A 22,548-nucleotide genomic window follows, 5' to 3' on the forward strand; every position below is an offset into this window, starting at 1 on the left:
GCTGCGCCAGGCAAAAGCCACTCATTTGTTTCAAAATGTGTGACACACTTGAGAGAGAAGTGTACTAGTCTGGTGAAATAAAGACTTTCCCCAAACTAAGCTTTATTTTTCATCTAACATAAAATAAATTCTTTTACAAAGGTAAGTTGTCTGATGGCATGTATTTTGACCTGAAAAATTGATGTTTTGGTTATAGTGCGGTACCGCTTATAGTGCGGATTTTCGCGACTCCCGCGACATACGTTATATGCGGTCTACACTGTATATTTAAGAGTGGATTGCACGGTAACATGATTTTCTGCGTGACGAGGGCTCCCTCGCCCCCTGAGAACCCCACGTTGACGGACATCCTTGCGTGCAGGACACATTTGACGTGCGCATCTGCATGGCCAAGTCGCTACGCCACACGGTGGACTTCGAGAGCTCGACGGAGTCGGACCTGCACTGCATCAAGATCCCTCTGCACTTCACCCTGCTCCAGTCCGGGGAGCTGCATGGGCTCGCCTTCTGGTTCGACGTCGCCTTCGTCGGATCTGTGTGAGTGGCCCTCCTCTACGGGCCAAGTTGGGGCACAGCTTGCCCCCACGTTCACGCCTCGTCCAAATGAGCCTTTTCGAGCAAGAAGCATCCTCTGGGGGTGCCATTGTATCGATTTTTATTGCTTTTTATGCTCCGTACTCCCGATGCTCAAAAAACATTGTAGAAGAAGACACGTGCAGGAGTAGGTGCTGACAATGTTGTCCTTGTGAGACGGTGCCCTCCGGAAATGGCAACCGCAAGGCTCAGGGGAGAGGCTGTACGCACCTGCAGAGGCGTACTAGAAAAAGGTCCACTGCTGTAGCTTTTGGGAGGGGGTGCCTGCAAAGATATCTGGCATCACGAATGAAGCACATCTTTGCCCAATAAATTTAGTGGGCACGTTTTTCTTTATGTAGGGGGCTATTGAATTCTAAAACTCTGCAGAGAATGATTCTTCCTTCACGAGTTTAGAAGCAACCTAAGCATTTTGTTAAGACAAACAAGGTTCATGTAGTATGAGTGCATAAATAACTACCGCAGTATTCAGAGTCATTCAGAGTAAAACAAAGAAGGGAAAGACACTTCTTTTTTTACGTGTTTCCTCTTCGATTTCCGCGACCCCAAAGTCGAAGTACCTGCATGCGAAAGAAAAAGCAAAACAAACATTTAGCTTTTTTTTTTTTTGCGTATTTAGGGTGTTTGCTTTCGCTTAGATTGCTTCCGCGCCTTTATTCGTGTCATACTAAACATAACAACAAAAGTGATAATTGGCTGTCTCATATTAAGCTTTCTTATAAATGAGGTATGAGGCACATAAACGTGCTGTGTAACGGCGAGCCGGTGGGAGGACAAGGAGAACGATGAGAATGCCCTGCTGAGCGACCCAAACTCTGAACTGTTGTGCTGGAACGCATCCAAGCAATTGACTTGACGGGAAAACATTCTGTTTTATGGTCTTACTTGCTAGCTTTGTCAGTAACTTTGTTTTTATCAAACCCCTAAACAAGCTCTGAGCAGGGATTATATCATAAAGTTTTAAATATTTTGCATTTGTACTTTTTTCAAATAGAGTAAATCTTTTAACTTGTGTATTGGAATACATTTATGTTTGCTAAATGGGAACTTGGAACATTTGTATTTCCTAATAATAAAAACTGTAGGCAGTAAGCATTGGGCTTTATTTTATAGCATACTATTGCATCTTGGAATGTTTTTGTTTTGATTAGACTTATGGAACTTGTGATTTAAGTTGTTAAATACACAAATTGTGTTGTCATGAGGCTTAATTTATGTTTCTTGTGTTGACTATGCCTTCTATTGAAAATACAGAAGAACCAGCCCATCACCAGAACAGTTATCAATAGCTGCCATTCAGATAAATTGCAATTATGCTGTTTGCTTTTGATTCTATAGTCTGGATTATATTTAAGCAAAGGGTACATTTGCAAATGATTTTGGAACATATCTGCACTTATAGCCCCCAGTTTGACCTGGGTGACCAGCTCCAAGATTTACTTTTACTGCTCCAAAGAGGCATGTTTGTGGTTCCCAGACCCGGTATAAAAGGCTGAAGCTTGTAAATTGGGGCGTGCTCGAAGCCGGAGCTGATAAAGGTGGCTCTGCTGCGGGGTGCAGGCAAACAGTGTGGCTGTCGACGTCGCCGACGCAGCCGCTGACCCACTGGTACCAGGTGCGCTGCCTACTGGAGAGCCCGCTGTTTGTGCAGCGGGGCCAGACCCTGGGGGGCCGGGTGGTGCTGCGCTCGAACCGGCGCCAGAGCTACGACGTGGACCTGGAGCTGGAGCTGGAGGGAGGGGCCCGGGCGTGCAACAGCCTGGACCTCAAGAACCCCTTCTTCCGCTACACGGGACAGCCCCCGCAGCCGCCCCCCGGCTACAACGAGACCTCCCCCAGTGAGGCGTACTGGGCGGCCCTCGACGCCAACGGTGGGTCTCCGGAAGCGGCCTAGGTCCGCCCTTTCGGATGTGGCAGGGCTCGCGGCCGGCCTCCTAGCGACCCGCGAAGGACGTCATGGTCAGCGCCCCGTCCCGCGCGTTTATTTTTTCGTGGGGAAGGAAATATGCCTATTGGCACCCTTCTGCCACCATGCACCAACTGTATAGAGGAGGTGCTCTTACATTCTTCGGTGTTTAGTTTGAATGTGTTTTTAAGGTGTTTAGTTGCGCATTTATACCCGGAAGTGAAAAAGTTTGAAATCTGCGGAGTAGTTTTGGCTAAAGTGACCTATCCTTATTGCGCCGCGTGCGGTCTTCTAATATTTGCTTTGTGTTCTTTATTCATTTTGAGGAGCGGTAGTTGCTCTACGTCACTAGCGATAAATGCAAAATCTTTTGTCTGTAGCGTGTTTTCTCGTAGTGTGTGAGGTCGTATCCGGCCGCTTAGGGTCTGCTACATAAATTTTATGTCCTGCGTAATGACTATTTTGGGCCTTAGGGTACGTACCCCGGCTCTAAACGTGAGCGTCTTGTCTTGGCTTGGCTTCTGCAGGTTACTACACCTATTCTCCGTACGGGCCTAGTGGCGAAGCAGACTACGGTGCCTATGCTTATAGCAGTAGGTACTAAACCTTAACCTAACGCCTACGAACGTAAGGATTTGACTCTTGGCTTTGCTCTTGCAGCGACGTAAGACTCGCGAGGGGAGCCGGGCTGTTTGAGGAGATGCAATTTGCCTCTTGTCCCGTGGTGATTGTATTGGGAGTAGCGAACAATGATGCCTCGTCTTGTGTTTTCGAAAATGTCACTGCCACATTTCCTTCCTTCCTAGCCTTTCTCAAGTAGCAATTTCACGTACTCGTAGGTTCTAATAAATGCTTTTGATGGCCATTAATGCCATTTATGATGTATGTGCCTGAAAGACGTAACATTCTGAAGAACTCTTCGCTGTATCGACGAGGGATAAATTCCCAAAATGCTGCTGGATATGAGCAGAATTCTACTGGAGCTTATGAGTAGCCTGGCAGTCCTTCCCCCTATTTTGAATTGTCCTAGGCACATTAGTTAAGTTAGTAGTTAGTTAAGGGAGGTTTTGCCTATCGGGTCATGGAACACCTGGGATAGTCTGGTAATTCCATACCGTGATTATTAAGAAAAATATTCAGATTTTTTCAATAACACTAGCTTGCTGTTGTTCGAATACAGAATGTGGAACAGGGGAAAAGGGACTATTATTGTACAATTGTAGTTGTGTTAGAGGAGTGACACTTGTAAAGCTCAAATATAATTTTTGATAATATTTAGGGCTTTGCCACTTTATGATATTAGAATCTTGAGTTCAATAGGTTCATAAAACTTGGTAGAGCGTATTTTCATCGACTGACATTTTGGCAGATATGCTACTTGCCGTAATTTTACATAAATTATATTCACAGGCCACGTAAGCTATGATTGCAAAAAGGAGGAGTGGGGAGAGACACTTGGCACTTTTATCTCAACTAAATTGTCTCGCTTAGATTGATTTTTCAACCATTTTTGTGTTTTTCTTAATGCCCATCGTGAATGGAGCCTACTCTGACACGAGCCTTATTTATGATGCGCATCCATTTTATACTATTTATGACCATTTCTACCTATGCTTATTAGAAAAGGGAAGAAGTATTAATGCACCTCAATATTAGAAAATTTACCCTCCATGATTATCAGAGAGATTGACTTTTAGCAAAGCAATCACAGCTTAATTTTTAAGTGATGCGCTAACTACTTTAAGTGATGCGCTAATTTACAGCACGTTGACACATGCTGTAAATTGGCCAACAGCTGCTCCAAATCAACATTTTGCCTGCTACAAAGCCCGTTACGAAAAGCTTAATGGCGCTTGCATCGATGGTAATGCGAAAAATTCCAGCATCATGTACGCCACAGAAGTACAGATTTGCCCGCCGAAATATTCCATACTTTCACGCCAGAAAATACTCACCTTATAATGCCAGAAAATTCCGGGATTTACACGACGGAAGTCTTGGGCGCACGTCGAGAGCGACAACGTCTCTCCGGCGGCGGCGTTACTGACGGCGGGTGGTCTCTCCCGTGGACAGCGGTGGGTGCGGACAACGGAGCTGGCGGCCAGCTCATGATGAACGGGGTCCCGCTGATGAACGGCTCGGGCGTGGTGGAGATGCACCAGGTGGCGCCACAGGCGCAGCACCAGCCGCTTGGAGTGCACCTCTCAAACGTGGTCTCCCTAGGTAAGTGGGACACCTGCTACGTCGGTCGACTTGCGTCTGCTTCGCCTAAATCTTCGAGAAATAGCTGCTTGTGCGGCTTGGGAATTCTGCCTTTACCACTGGGGCTGCCTTCCAGTGAGGTACGTGTGTTCTCTAATGTGTGGATCATTAACCCTTTGAGTGCAGGGTTTCTGGGGTTTTTTCTTTCCCGGATGTCGAGCGCAAATTATCTTTTCAGTAACACCGTAGGGTGCTCTGTGAAGAATATTTGTTTATCGAAGATACAGTATTTTTGGGGAAAAAGTTCATTGATGTCTGCCGGCCTCCAACCTTCGACATATTTCTAGTGTTGCACTTTTCGAGAAACGGTACTACGCAGTGGCACGTCGACTTCGCACCCCGAGCTCACTCTTTCGAGCGGCCTTGCTCGGCCTTTATGTATTCGGAATTGTAACTTCCTTGTTTTGACGGTTGTCGAATACCGAGTTCGTTAAGTAATTTCTAGATCTCGGCGTTTGCCACGAAGGGCGCGCGTTTCGACGTCGGTTTCCTCTTTCGGCGAGATTTTGGGCGCGTTCCGCGCGACATAATTATTGTTTCTTTTTATACTTTGAGCTTGAATTACACTATAATATTTTGGAGAGAGGTGCTTGGATATGTAAGGGCACCCAAATACAGGATTTTTCCGCAATTTTTCGCATTTTTACGACCCGCGTGCACCCTTAATGGGAGGATTTATAGTGCTTGCAAGCTGTCCAGACTGAGAAGGCATCGAAGAGAAATATTGAGGGCGAAGTTTCGCCTTTGTTTCATTCAGTTTTAGTTTCACATGTTTACTTCCAATGAACATTCTGGCGGTCTCAGACTCTGAACCAGAGGTATTTTACGGAATTTCCGCTTTGGATTGCTAGTTCTCATCTTCCGATTTCAGTTTTGAGGAACTAGAAATGGCCCCAGCACAATGAAACGAGGTGTTAATAAAACAAATCTAGTTACCCAAAGACACAATAGACGGCAACACCTCCCAGGGTGCATGCAGTTTCGCGGCATTTAGGCGAGAAATTTTCGAGGCGATCGTTAAGGGGGCACACCCCCTAGGGGGGTCAACTTTTGAACCCTTGTCTTAAAATTAATGAAATTTACAGGGTAGGCTGGTGGTCATGCTAGTGGGTGTATAACAGAATTTCAGGTCTGTCGGTTAAAAGAGAAGGAAATAAGAGTAACTTTTATCAGCAACACGCCTGTGTTGTTTAGTTAATCTATCGTCAGGAAACTATTGCGATATTAAAGATATTTATTTGCTAGATATGTAGCAGAATGCCTAGAGGGTGCGGCTATGGAACATTTTTTCTAAAAAGTAATCCATTTTTATAAATTTTCTCTTCGGCAAAATTGGTCAACTTTTTTGTCTTCTGTGCCTTCGACAAAATGCCAACATTTTTTACAAAAGACATCCGTAAAGTGACAAAAAAGTTCCATAGCCGCACTCCTTATTAAATTTCAGTCAGGAAAAGGGAAGAATGAGCTTTCCTCGTTTTGCCATTATCAAACGATAGATTGACTAAAATGGAATTTATACCAAAAAGTGGAACGGAGAAAAAGGTGTTCAAAGTGCTCCAAACCCTACCTTTTCTATAGCTTTGGTGGACAGAAAATAATTTATAAAAAATTAACTATACAGTGAAAATTAATGAAACTTTTTGGGAATACTCTCTAGATGTTGGTGGATGTAAAAATGCCATTTTTCAAAATCAACTTTTTTTGCAGAAATTTTTTTTTCTGGGCAGTGTCTCCCCTTAAGAGGGTTAAAGAGGACGACTGGTTGCGGTGTTTTCTTAATTCTGCCAGCTCGGCATCATTGAGTTCTCCTGCATGGGAGACGGTTCTTCCGACTAAATTGCTTTTTTTGTTTGGTAAAGTCGGTGTAGTTTGCTTTATCGCGACGAGTCCCAGCTTGTGGGGCATTGTTGCCCGCTGGGGGCTGACGGCTGTGTTTTTTGCCCTCTGCAGGGTCCTTGCCAAGCCCCGGTACGCTAAACTCGACAAAGACAGTGAACTCTCGAGCCCAGTCCGTGCCCACAAGCTCCATTGGTGGAGGCATCTCGCCAGCCTTATTCAATCAGGTGAGTGCCGTGGATATGCCGAGAACTAAGCACAGTTGAGAGACCCTCGACACACGGAGCAAATTGTGGACCTTTTTTTCTGCGAAATGCTGCCGACCAATTAGTTTTAGGCTCGTGTTTGCAGAGAAAAAGCCACGAAGCAGAATAAAAACCAGGAGGGTGCGGTACTAGGTTTTTCGCAAGGTTACCCAAGTGCCGAAAGCAGCTTGCTGGGAGCACGAGCTCGTCTCATCTGTGTCGAAGATTCGAAGTCAATGACCGAATGAGGCGTAGACAACGTTCCTGCAGAATTTTTTTTTTTTTAATTTTTGTTTTAGAGCAGTTATTGTCTCAGATGCCTGGAGGTGCGACCACAGCACACTTGCAGCGTGCTCTAGTTGTCGTCGAGGGCCTTTCTTTGGAATGCTTCCTTCAGGCGTACCCTGTAGCCTTCTGCCGCTTTTGTGTCCTTCCGGGGTTGGAAGCTCTCGCTGTAGCTAGGACAACTGGAAGACCTCCCCGCTGTTCTTTTCCCGTCGGTGACTACTCTCGGTGCATGGGTAATCTCGCAAAAGGTCTATAAAGAAACTGGAATGCAGTGCCTGACCACTTTGTTTCTATAAATGGCACCAATATATTTGCAGCAGCCAGTACCTTCTTTCATGTTAACCCCCTAGTCCAGAGTTTTAAGAGTGTTCGTGTCGGGGTGATTGATTTGCTTTCCCATATCTTCTGGACTAGAGTATGTGCCCGGTGTATAGACCGGAAGGGCTAATTAGGTTGAAAATAAAAAGTTCTTCCTTTTATAGTCCGCACCCGATACACACTCTGCGTGGAAAAAATTCTCCCACAAAGTGCACCTTGTCAAATGCCCGCTTTACTAGCTCATAAAGAAGCTTCTATAACACAAACTGTGTCCCCTCCCCTCCTTTTTTAAAAATTTTTTTATGACAAGTTACATTTTGCCAAATGCTCCTTCTCCACTTAAATGTAACACAACTGGTCCGAACTAGATGCCAAAGTTTCATAACAAGCTGTTATCTTGTTAAAAAGCTATGTGACTTTTTCACCCTCGAATACATGGAACTAGGTGACTCTAGTTGCCTAAAACCCATTTTCCTGTTAGAATTTTTGGAAAATCCCTTAGCTTTTAAATAATGAAATAATTAGTTGCAAAACATTCGCACCTCGTTTGGACCGCAAGCGCTATGTTTAAACGACCGCCGAGCCTTTGACGATGCATCATTTATTTTTACTGCGACAACAACCCCGTAAATATTTTTGAGGGGACACAGCGTACATAAGTTCTTATCACCAAGCCCCGTTGTTCGTAAAATTTGTCACCTTTCATCATAAGCAACGATCGAGAAAAAAACAACTGGTTTGTGCAGCATAGATCTTCAACTTTTATACACAAATAGTCCGGAGCTTAAGGTATATGTATAGGGTTCTTCGTTTTCGGGTGAAACTCGATATTACCCGATGTTTGCACCCCAAACAGTTTTTATGAAAATCGGGTTAAACCCGATTTCTTCCCGAATACCGGTTTTTAAATCGGCTGAAATTATGGAAAACGAGAACAATTCTGGATCTGTTTCAGAACCGCTTCATCGGTCACTCGTTTGATGGTAACAGACCTGTTCGATTTGCTTTACCTCCGCATATATTCGCTGCAGTATAAGTCGGAAGGCAGAAATGTACTGCAAGATCGAGCACCATCGCTATGTCATATACTTCGTTGACTTCTCTTTGTGTAAATAACACATTTCAGGTACTTGCTCTTCATAAATAAGACCCGAGAAAACTCGATTTCTTAATGGCTTGAGAAAGACCCGATTTCTCCCCGATTATCTGCCTGAAAAATAGCACCCGTTTTTCGCCCCTGAATTTTCGAAAAATATAAAGCCCGAAAACGAGGAACCCTATGTACGTATGCCCACTCTCTCAAATAATACCGATCGAGGTCTTCGTCGAGGATGCGGGGCACTCAGGGTCGTGTCCTCTGTTTCTGCAGCAGCAAGTCCTTCTGAGCAACGCATCTCAGTTCCCTGTAAATAGCAGCCTGATGATCGGGGACTATGTGACGCCGGGCAACATCCTCATGCCCACGGCCGGCCTGGGCAGTGCGTACAAGAACTGAGGAGGATGCTCCAGGCGCCGCCACCCCACGAGTGCCGTGCTCCGACGAACCGTTTGTCGTGGGGAAGGGAAAAAAAGAACTGACGATTAGGGGGGTGGGCGTCGATCGGCCCGTTGGCGGCTCGTCTCGACTGTAAGCTTAGCTGTCTGTATCATAAAAACCCAAAATTGCCTCCTTTCCCCCCACTACGAAAAAAAAAAAAATTGTTTCTCGGCGCGTTTGGGGGATGGGGTTTCGGCGTCGCCGGCAGCTTTGGACCGTGGTGCTCGGATTCAATCGCCCAAGGTTCTTTTTCTTTGTGTAACGGTTTCGCCGTGTACGTTCGTGCCGCATCTGCGACCCGGCGTCGCCTCGTCGTGTTAGAACTGTACCCTAGGCACGCCCGCTGCGCCGGACGACGTTTCTCGGCGCGACTCTCGAGGAGCACGCTCGGTGACGGATTTGAAATGCAGCAGTTGTTCCACTTCTGGCGCGAGCTGTCCGACAACGCTTCGTCGCGTGTGCAGCCAGATCCCAGTGGACGGTAACGAGCCTGTGCCGGAGGCGGAGCTGCCGCTCCGTTCTTGGCCCGTCGCGGACTGCCGACGGCTCCGCGTTTGGAGCGTTGGGCAACCTCAATTAGCGAGCACCGCAAGATCGGGAAACAGTTTGGGCAACGGGTTTTCGTTGGAGTTCTTTTTTTCTTTTTCTGAAGATGCTGCTCACTGTTGATGTTTTAACTGTTTCCTTTTTTTTTTAGCTCCCATAGAAGAGACTGAAGGAACCGGGCGAGCGTGTTTCCCGTTTGGGGAACGTTGGCTCCTCAGTTATTTGCTTAAGTGTCTGTCTGGCTTAGGGGCGGGGGTCGGGTCCCTTGTTTTAAGGGGGTCCGGCCCCCCCGCATGCGTGTGTAGGCTCGTGCGTGTCCCGTTCCGTACCCCCGGCTCTCCCCGGCCACGTTTGTGCCCATCCCATGGGGACGAGGCTGTGGAAATCAAGAAATTATTTTAATGTCTCCTTTTAGTTTACCATTGGGCCGTCGGAGCTAAACTCGTTTCTCACCCTCGAAGACTCCCTTCGGGGCATTCGGCCTAACCCTAGAGCGACGTAGCGCAATCTTATCGTCGCCTTGTCGTGCTTAAATACGGTGGTTCTTTTTTTTTTTTTTTTTTCTCCCCTCTAAGGTCCGGCGGAGACCATTTTGAGTGGAATGTGCGGGTTTTGTTTTGTAAATAGCAAAATAGACATCTAACGAGCCAGAAGTTGATTTGCCAATGTATTTGAGCTCGTAATGTGCGTATTCGAGAATGGAATGTAACGTTTCTTCGGACACAAAATGACCGTGTACACCCGAGGAAGCTGTGGGGTGTAAAATCCACGTTTCGAAATTTGAGCTCGACCAGGAACTCTTTGGTTTCGGAAAATTCTTCAGAACTAAGTTGTGCAGTTTGTCCGCCCCTTTTTTGCACGATCCGTGAGGGAAGGTGCAGTAACACATTTTGGGGAGCGAAATTTTGCATTTGGGGAAGTAAATTGGTTGATTAACCTTGCGTGCTATTGATCTGCAGTAACGGTTCGATAAGCCGAAAACTGAAATTTCGGCAAAACTCGTCATGTACAGTGGCTCGGATAGCTTGGAAGGAGCTTGTCAACAAACCGCTCTTCATTAGCTTTGTTTTTCTTCGATTTGTTCAAAAAGTTAAAAAATTATTTGTAGCCGTGGACCGCCGTCGGACCAAAGTTTTCTTTCTCGTGTCGAATTTGTGGTTAGGGTTGTGATGAGTGCATAAACTTTTTTTTTTTCTCGAAAGTGACAAAAATGAATAAAGAAATGTGAACCTGGAAAATGCTTGAGAAGTGACGCCATCTGTTGCCAACCTCGGCCTGAGACTGCCAATCGCCTAAGTTGCCAGACAAATGTCTCTTTCCACCGGTAGAGGGCGGACTACGGTTGAAGGGTTTTGCGTGCGTGTGCCGGAATGCCGCCGGCGGTGTGGGGCAAACGTTCCGGCGGCTGGTAAGTGGTTCTGGTTAGGGGTGGGAAGAACCTGCACCCGTCGACAGATTGGTCGGGTAGCAAAGCCGAAACGTATCAAAATTGGGTGAACTTGGCGAAAAAGAAAAATTTCGCGTTCCTCGAAAATATTTTACACGTTCGGAGAGGCACAGAAAGTGTTGTAAATGAGCCGAGTATGTGCGCGACTCAAGTTTGGGTGTCGTGCGGTGTCGAGGTGTCACTTGACACCCCAACATGGAGGTCGCACAAGCAACAGTCAGGTGTCGTTCGAGCTTAACATGTCTCTTCTCGCGAGACACAGCTGTACCACGGACCCTGCGTTAATGTGATGGCACGCTTTTCCCGGTGCTTTGGAAGACCTAATACCACTTTAAGAAGCAGACAAATGTCTGAAATTGTGGGGGGGGGGGGGGGGGACGTCGTCTGCAGTGGCGCACTACGGTAACCGTCATCCTTCTATCGACGCTTTGCAGCAGCTTTGCATGGGCACCACCATAACCGACTTTCAGTTTTTATTTTCTCTTTGATCGCATCGCTCCATCATTGCCGCAGCAGTGCAGGTTATTGCCATTTTAGATTAAGGCTGTCCTGCCTAGGGTGCCTTCATGTGCGCTTCGCTTAGAGTGATGCCAACTGCCTGTTTCCCTTTCCCCCGCTGCCATTTTGTTCCTCATTGTTTCCCATGCGCCGGAAAGTGGCCTTTGTGTCCATCGGTCCTCCCTTCCGAGGGGGGAAATGCTAATCCTCCCTCCGTGGGTTCCACAACCCTGCTCCGGACTTGTGAGATAAGGTGCTTGTTTCCGGGAGGGTTATAAGCCCCACAGATTATCGCCGAGACCAAAATGGCTGCTGGTTTGTCGGCGAGTGGTATTACAAAGGGTGGCACCACCCTAGCAAAGCGCACATGAAGGCTCCCTAGTCCTGCCCAGCATCGGCCCTTGTGGATGCCCGTCGAAGCCCGCTTCAGTGGCTTGATATCTCGGGCAGACGAGAGGAGGTCAGAAATGGCGGCTGTAATCTGGCGCGTGTGCAGAGCGTCTATAGAAGTTTTTCTCCAATTCAGGGATGGAAAAAAAAACCGGAAGAGTGACTTTGCCCGCGGTGCAAACTGGTACGTATGAATTTTCATGCTGCCCGGCCGACGAAGGGGATGTTTCTGAACTACCCTCTCGGGCGACAACTTTGCTGCACTTGCACCTGATGCATCTTTTCCCTTTTGGAAAATATGTCCAGTTGTACCCGGATATATCGAATTCAAAGGGGATCACAAATAGTACGATATATCAATAAGTTGATATAAAAAAAAAAATGTCGATAAGCTCGAGTTGAAATTTCCTGGCGTCCGCTAATACCGAAGGTGTCGACAAACGGGAGCTTACCAAAGAGAGCATCCAAGAGCCGCTTAATACAGTAGAGCGTATTTGTCGGAGACCGCTAACACCGTCTCGCTTACACGCGCGCTTGGCCGGGCGTAGTCCTACACGCGGCATAAGCGACTAACACGAAAAAACAAGATTTGTAAAAAAAAAAAAAAAAACGTTCGGCCAAAACTTAAAACGAAATAAATTACTGGTATCTCTGTAAGACACAAAATACGACCCCAGCCAAACCCCGCACTCTCAATGTCGATAATGAAAATGCGGCCCGCCGCGAGCCGCTGCTCCTTAGCGGGCGGCCAGCGGGTTGCCGATCGCTAAAGCAACATTGGGCCGTGACGTCAGTATCGTTATCTTTTTTTTTTTCCCTCCGGTCTGGGCGTTGCGGGCTTCTCTGAGCCGCTATTACCGCTACTTCGGCTTGTAATTGGCGTGTTTATCCGTTGCTTTTATCTGTAGTCCGTGTAGCTTCGGTGTAGCCTTTTGTTTATTTGCTTGTGAGGAATCCTAGACTCGTTTTAGTGAGCAACTCGGTGCGCCCAAGACTGCCTAGCTGTTCCTCGAAAGATGCCGAGTGCAACTTGTAGCGCTGTGGGCTGCTCGAACAACCCGCTGAGCAACCCGGAGGTGCTTTTTCACAAGTTTCCAACGGACCGGAAACCAGAGAAGGTGTGGGTGAACGCTGTTCGACGAGTGGACTTTGAACTTGGCTTTTACGCGCCTAAGAAAAAAAAACACGAAAAAACAGGCGTGTATAGCTCAGCACACGTGTCTTCGGAAGCCGCGGCCCACACCGGAGAGCCCCAAAGTTTTGTGTCTGGGACTGACCCGCAGCGCGAAAGCGAGAGGGCCACCTGTACTGTACGTCCCTGGCAGCGCGGCGTAGAGCAACGCTGCTCCATCCACGGAGCCCCGATGACAGTTTAGACCCAGCGACGAGTGTGGAAAACCGCACGCACGGCGACAGCCGCCGAGTACGGCACCGAACGAGTTCACGGGTTTTCCAGTCGCTAGCTTTGGTGTACACGCACTAACTCTTGCTACATATGTTGGATGATTACCATGTATACAGAATTAAGACAAAATCAGCTTACCTCCTATCTTTAGACGACTAGCGCAACAGAGCTAGGTGCCGCTCGGCCTGCGTACTCGCTGAACGAGAACTATCCTGACGTCACGTTCACATAGCGGCTGATTTCCAGTGTTGCCGGGGCCTCGAGCGGCTAGTTTCGGTTTTGTTGGCCGCGCTCCAAACAAAACTTGGAGGCGTCGATATCTTTAAAACTGCGCACAATAACGAGAAAAAAATTACACCTTGCAATTCAGGGACGCTGACTGCACTAAAATCAGTCATGATCCCGAAATCAAAAGTATAAAAAATTCACCTTCAGCCCCTCACTCACCCTCACAGTCACACTCACCCTCACGGCCCTCACCGCCCTCACGGCCCTCACCGCCCTCACGCCACTCACCGCCTTCCCGGCCCTGCACTCACCGCCCTCACCGCCCTTGCGGCCCTCACACCCCTCACGCACTGATGGCCCTCACGCCACTCGGGCCAGCTTCAGATGGGGCAATTTCGCCCAGAAACTTTACGTCGCAACACCAGCAACACGGGCCGCCCGCGATCACACGCAGCAATCAATTGCTGCGATTTGCCATCGTCATAATAAAATTTTATTTTTCTTGCACTATTTAGACACAATTACGCGTCATAAACGTTTTTATGCATTTAAATATCGTTAAGAATACTAATGCACCTTTTGAAACAGTTTATTTCCAAAAAACGATCGATTTCAAACCAGAACCAAGTCTTTCGGTGTCTTCATCACCGGCACGAGGTATCACGTGAAAATTTTGCGTCCCTGATTGGATGCAGCCGCTTCAAATGCATTCGAATTGCTCCGAGTTGCTTGCTTATTTCGAGCCGGACCCGATCTCAGCAATTCGTGTCGATCTAGGGAAAGCTGGAGAACAACCCGCCATTAACACCAAAATTGCGGAGAAAGATGCTCGATCTGACGGAGGCCTCACGCACTCACCGCCCTCACGCACTCATGGCCCTCACACACCTCATGCACTCACCGCCCTCACGCCTCATGCCACTCGCTGCCCTCACGCCACTCATGGCCCTCACACCGCTCACGCACTCACCGCCCTCACACCACTCACGCACTCATGGCCCTCATACCCCATACCGCCCTCATGGCCCTCGCCGCCCCCACGGCCCTCACGGCCCTCACTCACCCTCACACTTATGAATTTTCCTGGTTCAGAAACTCACTCACCCTCACCTCACCTGTGAAGATCAAGGTGAGTGAGGGTGAGTGAGGGCCCTCATGAGTGAGGTTTGCCGAGGTATGCGAGTCCCCTGCTCTACGCGCGCGTGCCCTTCCCCTTGCGTTTGCCATCCTCCACTTTTTTTTTTCACAATTGTTCTTTTTTTGCTTATCTTGCCGCATGTATGCTGGCTTGGCGGTCTGCCAGCCCCGCAACGCAAGCGATGTGCTCGCCACCGGCGCAATCGGATCGCGGGAAACAACGGGCGGCCGGGCTGCGTTCGCTATATCGAGTGTCGATACAAGACAACGCTCCTATACTATTACATGTGGTTTTCAAGGGGATGTTGGACGATTTGATAAAAATAATTCAAAATACCAGAGTGATACAACCGGGCTGGACTGTATTGGGTAAAATGGACCCTTGGCAAATTACGCGTGCGCAAAGAATAACTCCAGGAACGTTAGTATGTGCACTTGCCTTATCTGTACAAAAAAGTTGTAGTAAGCAAGCTATATAGGGTGTTAATAAATGCAGGCGCAAAGTGGCATTTGTTTTATATATCTGCTTTATGTTGGTCATACTTGGCGCTAGGGTAATAGTGTCACGGGTGGTGACCAATAAACAATAAATAAACAGAAAGAAATAAACGTTTAATGTGGCGAACTTGTGCCAAAAAACAAAAGGGTACAAAAGATAATAACGGAGCGTCGCGGGCGTCGAAATCGGCGTAGCAGCAGAGTCGAACGCTGTGCGAAAACTGACTGCGGATCAGCACGCGGAGTCCCTTATGTACGCGCGTTGGGTTCTGGAACAATCGGCCTAGATTGTTCGGCGACTGGAACATTCAGAACTCGATCTGACGAGAATGTTCTCGAACTCACGAGAATGCAATGAAAGAACAAATAAAAGAACATTCCACTGACTGGAATCAAACCCAGACTTTTCGCACGACAGTCAAGCACGGTAACCACTCGGCCACGCGCGCGGTCGCTCGCTGACGAGCGTGGCAATAGCCAAAGTCTCGCACTATTTGCAGCAAAAGGCTGCACAGCCTTTTAATTTTGGTGGATGCGCAGCAAAGGTCACGGGCACCGAAAATATTTTCGCTTTCTAAAACGGATGTGGTTCTATTCGAGAAAAAGAAATTTCGACTCAACCTTTGCCGCTGCTTGCCTTGGGTTCTGTTTGTGACGACTTGTACTGTCTATAGTCGGTGACAGGTCAAGAACGAAGTCGAAGCTCCTCCCACCTCTTTTCACTTTAGTAGTGCGAACGCTGGAGAGGAGGTGACCTCTTCTCCACCGTTTGCTCCGCTGAAGTGGGAAGGGGTTGGGAGGAGCTTCCACTTGGGGCGAGGGCAGTGCGACCGAAACCCCTCCAAACTCTCGAGCAGTGGCAAGAAACGTTCCTCGCCCTGGCCAAGTGTTATTACTCGGTGCGACCCGGTGTGTTGTAAAGCTCGTCGGAATCGACGGGAGTAAACTGTTTCCTAGGCAGCAGAGCGCACGAGGTCGCAGGGTGGGCTCCTTGTACACCTGCTACAACCTCGGCCTTGCAATAAGCACCAGGCCTTGCGGCCTGCGTGGTTTCGTGCAAACCTCGATTGCCCTTTTCCTCTAATGAGTCACATAATCAATAAATGTGTCCTACCATGAGGATTGACTTGTTCATGGCTGTAAGCAGGAAATATCCCTTGGCCCTGGGACATTGGTATGTACGAATCAGTTGCCACTGGATATATTTCTCCTACTTTGGAGCAAAGGGAAACTAAACAAAAATCTAGTATCGGTCACTATGCTGTCGCGTCTATAAGCCCAGTACGGGTTCTTTCGTCACTATCGCTCTCGGTCACCTTGCGCCGTCTGGACTGCCAGGTCCGGATGGGGAGACGGACTTCGTTGTGGGAAGCTGGGCGGGTCTTGTCGGAGACGAAGTTGCTTCCCTTGGCCGTCGACGACTAATTCAGTTGAATTTGGGGATCTCTTTTCAATAAACAATTTAATACTTTGGTAGGGAATGAAAATACAAAGATAAACAACACAGCGAAATGATAACTTCCCCTGTACGGGGTTGGGAAGGAGGTGGTCGGGTGTTAGCTTATCCAAGCTCGGGAGTTGGCTGACTCGTGGGATTACGTCCCGATTACGGGGACAGAAGTCCCTCGGAATCCCACGACCTGACTCGATTACGGAGCGACAGCTCTCGAGCCCCAGCACGAAATAAACTCACTTGCTGAGTTTCCCATCAAAGTCACTCGCTGGTCCGTCCCCTTTTAGTAGGCCGGCGAATCCTCGAACCGCGTCGTGAGACAGGCGTTTCCCACCGCCAACCAATCGACTCACTTTCTCGCCACTTAGGAATCGCCTATATTCCTGGGTGGGAACCCGCGGTCTGCGTACATCTCACGGTCAAAGGTCGGGCTGGTTCGGATGCAAGCAAGGATTGCGGATGCCAACCCCTGTTCGACAAGACTGCAGTGATGTTTCGACACAACCACAAACTACCCCGAGAAATGATGGAGACGTACCACATAACAAAAACCGGATCCTTGTGTGTGAGCCAGCCCACAGTGTCTTTGATGAAGAGCGAGATCGGCTTTTTGGATCTCGGATAACTTGGCCGGTTTCGCATTGAGTGAAAGAAGAAGCGCCAGGGCCACGGAGGGGCATGCCTGCACGAGCAGCAGCAGCATCAGATGTCTTTTCTTTTCAATAGAATCAGTTGCTAGTTCAAAAAAAAAAAAAAAAAATCAGCGCTTGTCCTGTGTTTCTGTGTTTCTCCTCTGTCTGTCCTTGTCCCAGTCGCGCTGTAAGTAATTATGAACTCTTACCAACTCGCCCAATTGTCCATTTTGCAAGCAAAACCATTTCTCGCATGGCGAAGCGGACAAGCGACCCCAGTGTGGATAGCGCCGACTAAGGGCTCATTCACACTGGAAGCGGATCCGCGTTCGCAAAGCGGTTGCGAACGCGGTTGTATAAGGATTCAGTACAATTGCACGCGCACACGATGACATCAAATGCGCGTGCAATTGCACTGGATCTTTATACAACCGCTTTCGCAACCGCTTCGCGAACGCGGATCCGCTTCCAGTGTGAATGCGGGGGTAAGTGAGCCTTCCCGCAATTCATTCTGCCGGAGGCGGTCTGACGTTGCCGTTCTGCCGCGACCCCCCACACTCGGGCGAGAAAGACTAAACCGATGTAAACGCGCCGTGTAAACAGCGCCGGCCAGAGCCACTGCGTTCTGGTGGTGGTGGCGGTGTAACTTTATTTTCCCGGCCCGGAACGCACGCTCCGATTCTCTCGGCAGAAAACGCGCGTTCCGAACCTCGCGTCGTAAAGGATGCCTGCCTCTCGAGGTCGCCCGCCAAGGGAAGTGTTTACAACAGCGCCTTCCCCCCAGCCAAATCTCCCTGGTGCTAACGGCCCACCCGCGGAGCTCTCGTCGATCCTTACAGCCCTTTTTGTATTTTGGTGTAGTTGTCATTTCGAGGTTGACTAAGCGAGAGGATGCTTCGAGGCTCATCGTATGAAGGCAGGGGTAGAGGGGCTCGTGGAGCTGAAGCTTTCCCCACTCCAAGTGAGGGAGATCCTGGCCGTTCCAGCTGGAGTCATCGAATAAAAAACTTAAGGACATCTTCCTTCTCTAGTGCGCACATTTTTTTTTCTTGCTTTCTTACACTTGCCTGTTATCATGATTGTTCAAGGATGGCAGACGGCTTCTCTACACTTTAATCGGAAGTCGTAAAGCGGTTGCCGACGCATGCACACAGACTAAAAGTGAATCGTGCACTTTATGGCTCGGCCGAGAAGGACACGCCCAAAGGGGGATGATGTGGTGCTATACACTTTTCCAAGAAACACTCGACCCCAGGGGCAGCAAACCGTTTTCGAGCCCATTCACTGGGTTTGAGGCTAGACTCTCACCGGCGTCTTTGTTAACCCTAACCGAGTGGACTGTGATTTGGATAGGCGCGGCCTGCATACACACTAAACATTTTCATACCCTTATTGGTGTAAATGGCATGGGTCACAACTCACCCCCTTATTGGTGTACAAAAACGCCCTAGAAAAACGGTGTTATTCTCACCCTAAAAAAACGGTGTAATTCCTTACACCCTACACAGAAAGGTGTGATTCTGCTCTACACCATTTTATTAGGGTGTGATAGCAGCAGTACACCCTTCCAAAAAGGTGTACTGCAGCATGGTGAAAAACCTCCGAGACTAGTGACAAAAAATTGGGACAACACAACACTGTCTCTATGTTTTGCGACGTGTTGTGTTGTCCCGACTTCTTGTCCCTAGTCTTGGGTTTTCACCATGATCCTTCACCAGCTCGCCTGCGCAGTAACTCTCACTTCATTCAACTAGAAGAAGTAATGCTAGATGTGTAACACAACACTTCATCAAAAAGGACTTACGGAGAAATGATTGCTAACAAACTGAAACATGTGGAACACTTTATTTTTTCAATCCAGAAAAAACTTGCGTGGATCTTATTCTGTTCTTTCGCGAGTTCGCGACAAACCAATTTCAAACCTCAAATGCGAGCATTTGTGACCTAATGTCAAGTTTTCGTGACAAAGCTAAAAAATCCTCAGAGGCGAAAATAAATTCACTCAAACTTTCAATAAGGCTTTCCTCCGCCTAAACATACTTTAATGCTTCCTAGCTCTAGTGACGTGAGCAAAACTCGACAGACTGGCAGAGACTGAACGACCGGGAGTTGTTTGGGGCGTAAGCGGCAGTTGATGTTTGTAAGCAGTAAAATGGTCTATTGAGACGGAAGCGGACTACTACCAGAAGCATGCTTGCAGAGTACTTACACATAAAACACCAATCCCATGTAATCCGTGATAGATGCAGAATCCCCGATTCGGGCACAACAGAACAATTCACAAACGCAATGTCGAGGATGAAGGCGGTCGCTCACATTCAACGGAAGTCTCGCGGTCGCCGGTGAGCAGCGCTCTGTCGTGAAATGTGCACAATCCAATTCGGGCAGCACAAAACTACGCAAACACAATGTCGAGGTTGAAGGCGGTCGATCACAATCAGCTGAAGTCTCGCGACCGCCGACGAGCAGTTCTTTGTCGAAACGCATCCAACAAGCACAGCACAATAATTCTATGGACTCCGACGAAATCAACGACCATTACCAAAAATTAGTATGAACGTATTCCGGCCGTTCAAGACACGGCTGCGACTGCAACGCACGAAAAACAGGAGAACACTGACGTGCGGCCTGACGGGCGCTTTTTAGAAACCGGACCTACGTGGCCCCTACAACTCACCATAACTTGGAATACGGCAAAAACTTCGGCCCCAGTGAGCCGATTAGCGTCAGAGCGAGTCACGTGAAAAATTTTCGTTCAAACGTCTTTGTCCTACGGAGAGCGGTCACGTGTTACGCACCACCCCTTTGATTTGCTAGAAGCGGCCTTCGCACTCGCTTAGAGCCACACGAAGATACAAAAGAAGGTGTGGAGGCTTATCAGAAGACGAGGTCAAAGTGGGGTGGACAAAGCAGCTAATCTCCCTCTGCTGCTTTGTATAGGCTAAAGGTATTGGGCAGGAGATCGAACAATAGGGGCGCTCTGACCCGTTTGTTTTCCCCACGCTCGGTGTTTACTCAACACAAGGCCTGTGCACATGCCGACAGGCCTTATGGGCATGGCCATGTCACCTTCTACAATAGAGCGCGGGGCACAGTTTAATGTAAAAAATACTAACAATCGACGAAGCGAAGCGACGTTAAGTGCCGGATCTATCCTCAGAGAATGCGAGCTTGACCCACTTCGGCTTTTGTGCTGAGCTGGGATCGTGCATGCTGCATTGTTCATACAGGCCATAGTGGAAACAAAGAACACCTCCTCCCCCTCGCCGGAGAACACGAACTCCAGCCGAACGCTGACGCCGCGTTCGGTTATGTCGGCCGAGCGCTGCGTCATTGTGTTTGTTGTCCCCATCCGTGTGGTTGTTAAGTTAACCGCTTGGGGCGTCACGGTCTGTCCTCCTCCCCAATAGGCCACCTGCACTGCCCAGGGAGGGTCGCAAGATGGGACACGTCAGGACTTGCTTCATGCAGTAGCGTGCGTGCTCTGATGCCGACCGCCAAATCACGAAATAAACAACACAAAACAAAATCGAACGCATGAAACAAGTGATGCAATTTCACGCGTACCAAAAAAAAAAAAAAAAAAAGCGTCGGGAGGCTAGATATTTTGGTGTCACCACGCAGAGATAAGAAACGCGTACCCTAGCGGGGGTGTCATAAATTCGGCACTTTCGATTGTCTTCCGGCATTGTTTCTTCAGAACTAGACACAAAAATAAAAACTCAGTAGTGCACATAAGTAGTGCGAGGCCCAGTCAGGTGAGTTTGTAATACCCGAAATGAGGGCGCCACAGCCCACATTTCGTTCAATGCTTCAGCGCAGGGGGTCTTTCTCGGGTTAAAGCAGATTCCGTTTTGCTTAATCTTGTTTTTCTTTTCTTTTTTAACGTCGGATTTTAGGCGGTTAAGAAATACCTCGCCGGCATAGGCCATTCACGCAGGACTCTTGACACTCAACCAAAACAAGCGTCGCGTAAGGTATGTCAGGATGGCGTCGGCGCGACCCATCCTTTTTTTCACAGATAATGGCTGGACCTAAATGGTAACGGCACAATCTTTCAGATTTGATCCTATTTCGGCGTAATACTGTGTGCTGTTTGGGCTGTATATCGACACGTCTTCGTTCATCTTTTGCGAGTGGAGATGTTTTTGTTTTTAAATCGAAGTTGAACTGATAAAACTGACGCACACGCGACACGTAATTTTCGGCTCCTCTCGGACGAAGAGTTCGATCGGAGTTGCAAAAAACATTCTCTAGCACTTCCTAATCATACGCGACTTCGTGTGGCGATTAATTATGCTGGATATTGTACCGCCGTACATCGGCAACAGTTTCAGCAATGCCATAAACATATTAGCGGATATGAAATCACGGGTGTACTAAATGACTGCATCCCCATAACGCCCCTTTCACACTGTGTGAATAAAGGGCGTAAAATTTGCCCATACACCCTTTTACACGATTTCAGACGCCATCGCTACAAGCGGGGTCGTAAAAGGTGTGGAAGGGATGAAAAACGTCAGCACCCTTTTTACACCCACCGATTTTCAGAAATCGTGTAAAACAAGTGTAAAAAGGGTGTTCTTCCTAACTTACACCCTTCTTGCACCCTTTTTACACGATAATGGGTGTTATAATCAGGGCGTCGAACCGAAATGTTTTTCGTTCCGGTTCAGGGAAAACGGTTCAGCTCCGGTTCAACTCCGGAGTGAAAAATAAAGGTTCAAACCGGTTCGAATCGGTTCGTACTCATATGCTCCAAAAACAATTGACGACAGTAAAAGATAAACTATGCATATTTTATAAGTGTTACATATAGATAGCAGACGCTCACATTATTGTGTGGAACGAAGGAGCTGGTGCTGGGGCGCCTCGGGACGTGGGTGAAAGCGCAGTTTAATATCAGGCAGTTTAATACCGAAGAAGCAGGACGTCGTCATGCATATCCGAAGAAAGACGGCACCTCTGAGGCGATAGAATGAACTTCAGTGCAGAAAAGGCTCTCTGCACGCTAACCTGGGTCGCAAGCAGTCCCAGGACTACTTGATCCAATGGGTAGAGTTTTGAATGGCGTTCCCTTCTCTCCTCCCAAAACTGCAACACGTTAGCGTCCCTTGAAAGCCGCAGCTCCTTGTCTAGCAATGCTCAGAAGAGCTGAGCGCCTTGATGTTTGTGTTTCTGGGAAAAAAACGTTTTGGTCCTTGCTGTTTCTGCCATTAGAGATCAAAGCTGTTTTACTGTTTTCTGTAGTTGTAACTGTTGATTAAATCCCCCCTCCCCTTCCCGGTGCTAGACTTTAATTTCGGACAGATCATTAAATCCACTGAG

At 48.1% G+C, this 22,548-nt stretch overlaps 1 protein-coding gene across 2 annotated transcripts in view; it reads left to right on the forward strand.

The window, feature by feature from the left end:
- LOC8029832 (histone-arginine methyltransferase CARMER) overlaps positions 1-10,770 on the forward strand; it is a 53,436-nt gene extending 42,666 nt beyond the window's left edge. Inside the window, exons 9-13 of one of the 2 annotated variants that reach the window (XM_029992980.4) lie at positions 362-537; positions 2,155-2,465; positions 4,574-4,723; positions 6,713-6,825; positions 8,819-10,770. In XM_029992980.4, the coding sequence (XP_029848840.1) occupies positions 362-537; positions 2,155-2,465; positions 4,574-4,723; positions 6,713-6,825; positions 8,819-8,944 (876 nt within the window). In that variant the 3' untranslated portion in view covers positions 8,945-10,770. The remainder of the gene's footprint in view (positions 1-361; positions 538-2,154; positions 2,466-4,573; positions 4,724-6,712; positions 6,826-8,818) is intronic. The other variant, XM_029992981.4, reaches the window with a different exon arrangement.
- Positions 10,771-22,548: the final 11,778 nt, after the last annotated feature.

Source organism: Ixodes scapularis, unplaced genomic scaffold (assembly GCF_016920785.2).
Source record: "Ixodes scapularis isolate PalLabHiFi unplaced genomic scaffold, ASM1692078v2 PGA_scaffold12__126_contigs__length_90152505, whole genome shotgun sequence".
In the NCBI taxonomy this organism is placed as follows: domain Eukaryota; kingdom Metazoa; phylum Arthropoda; class Arachnida; order Ixodida; family Ixodidae; genus Ixodes; species Ixodes scapularis.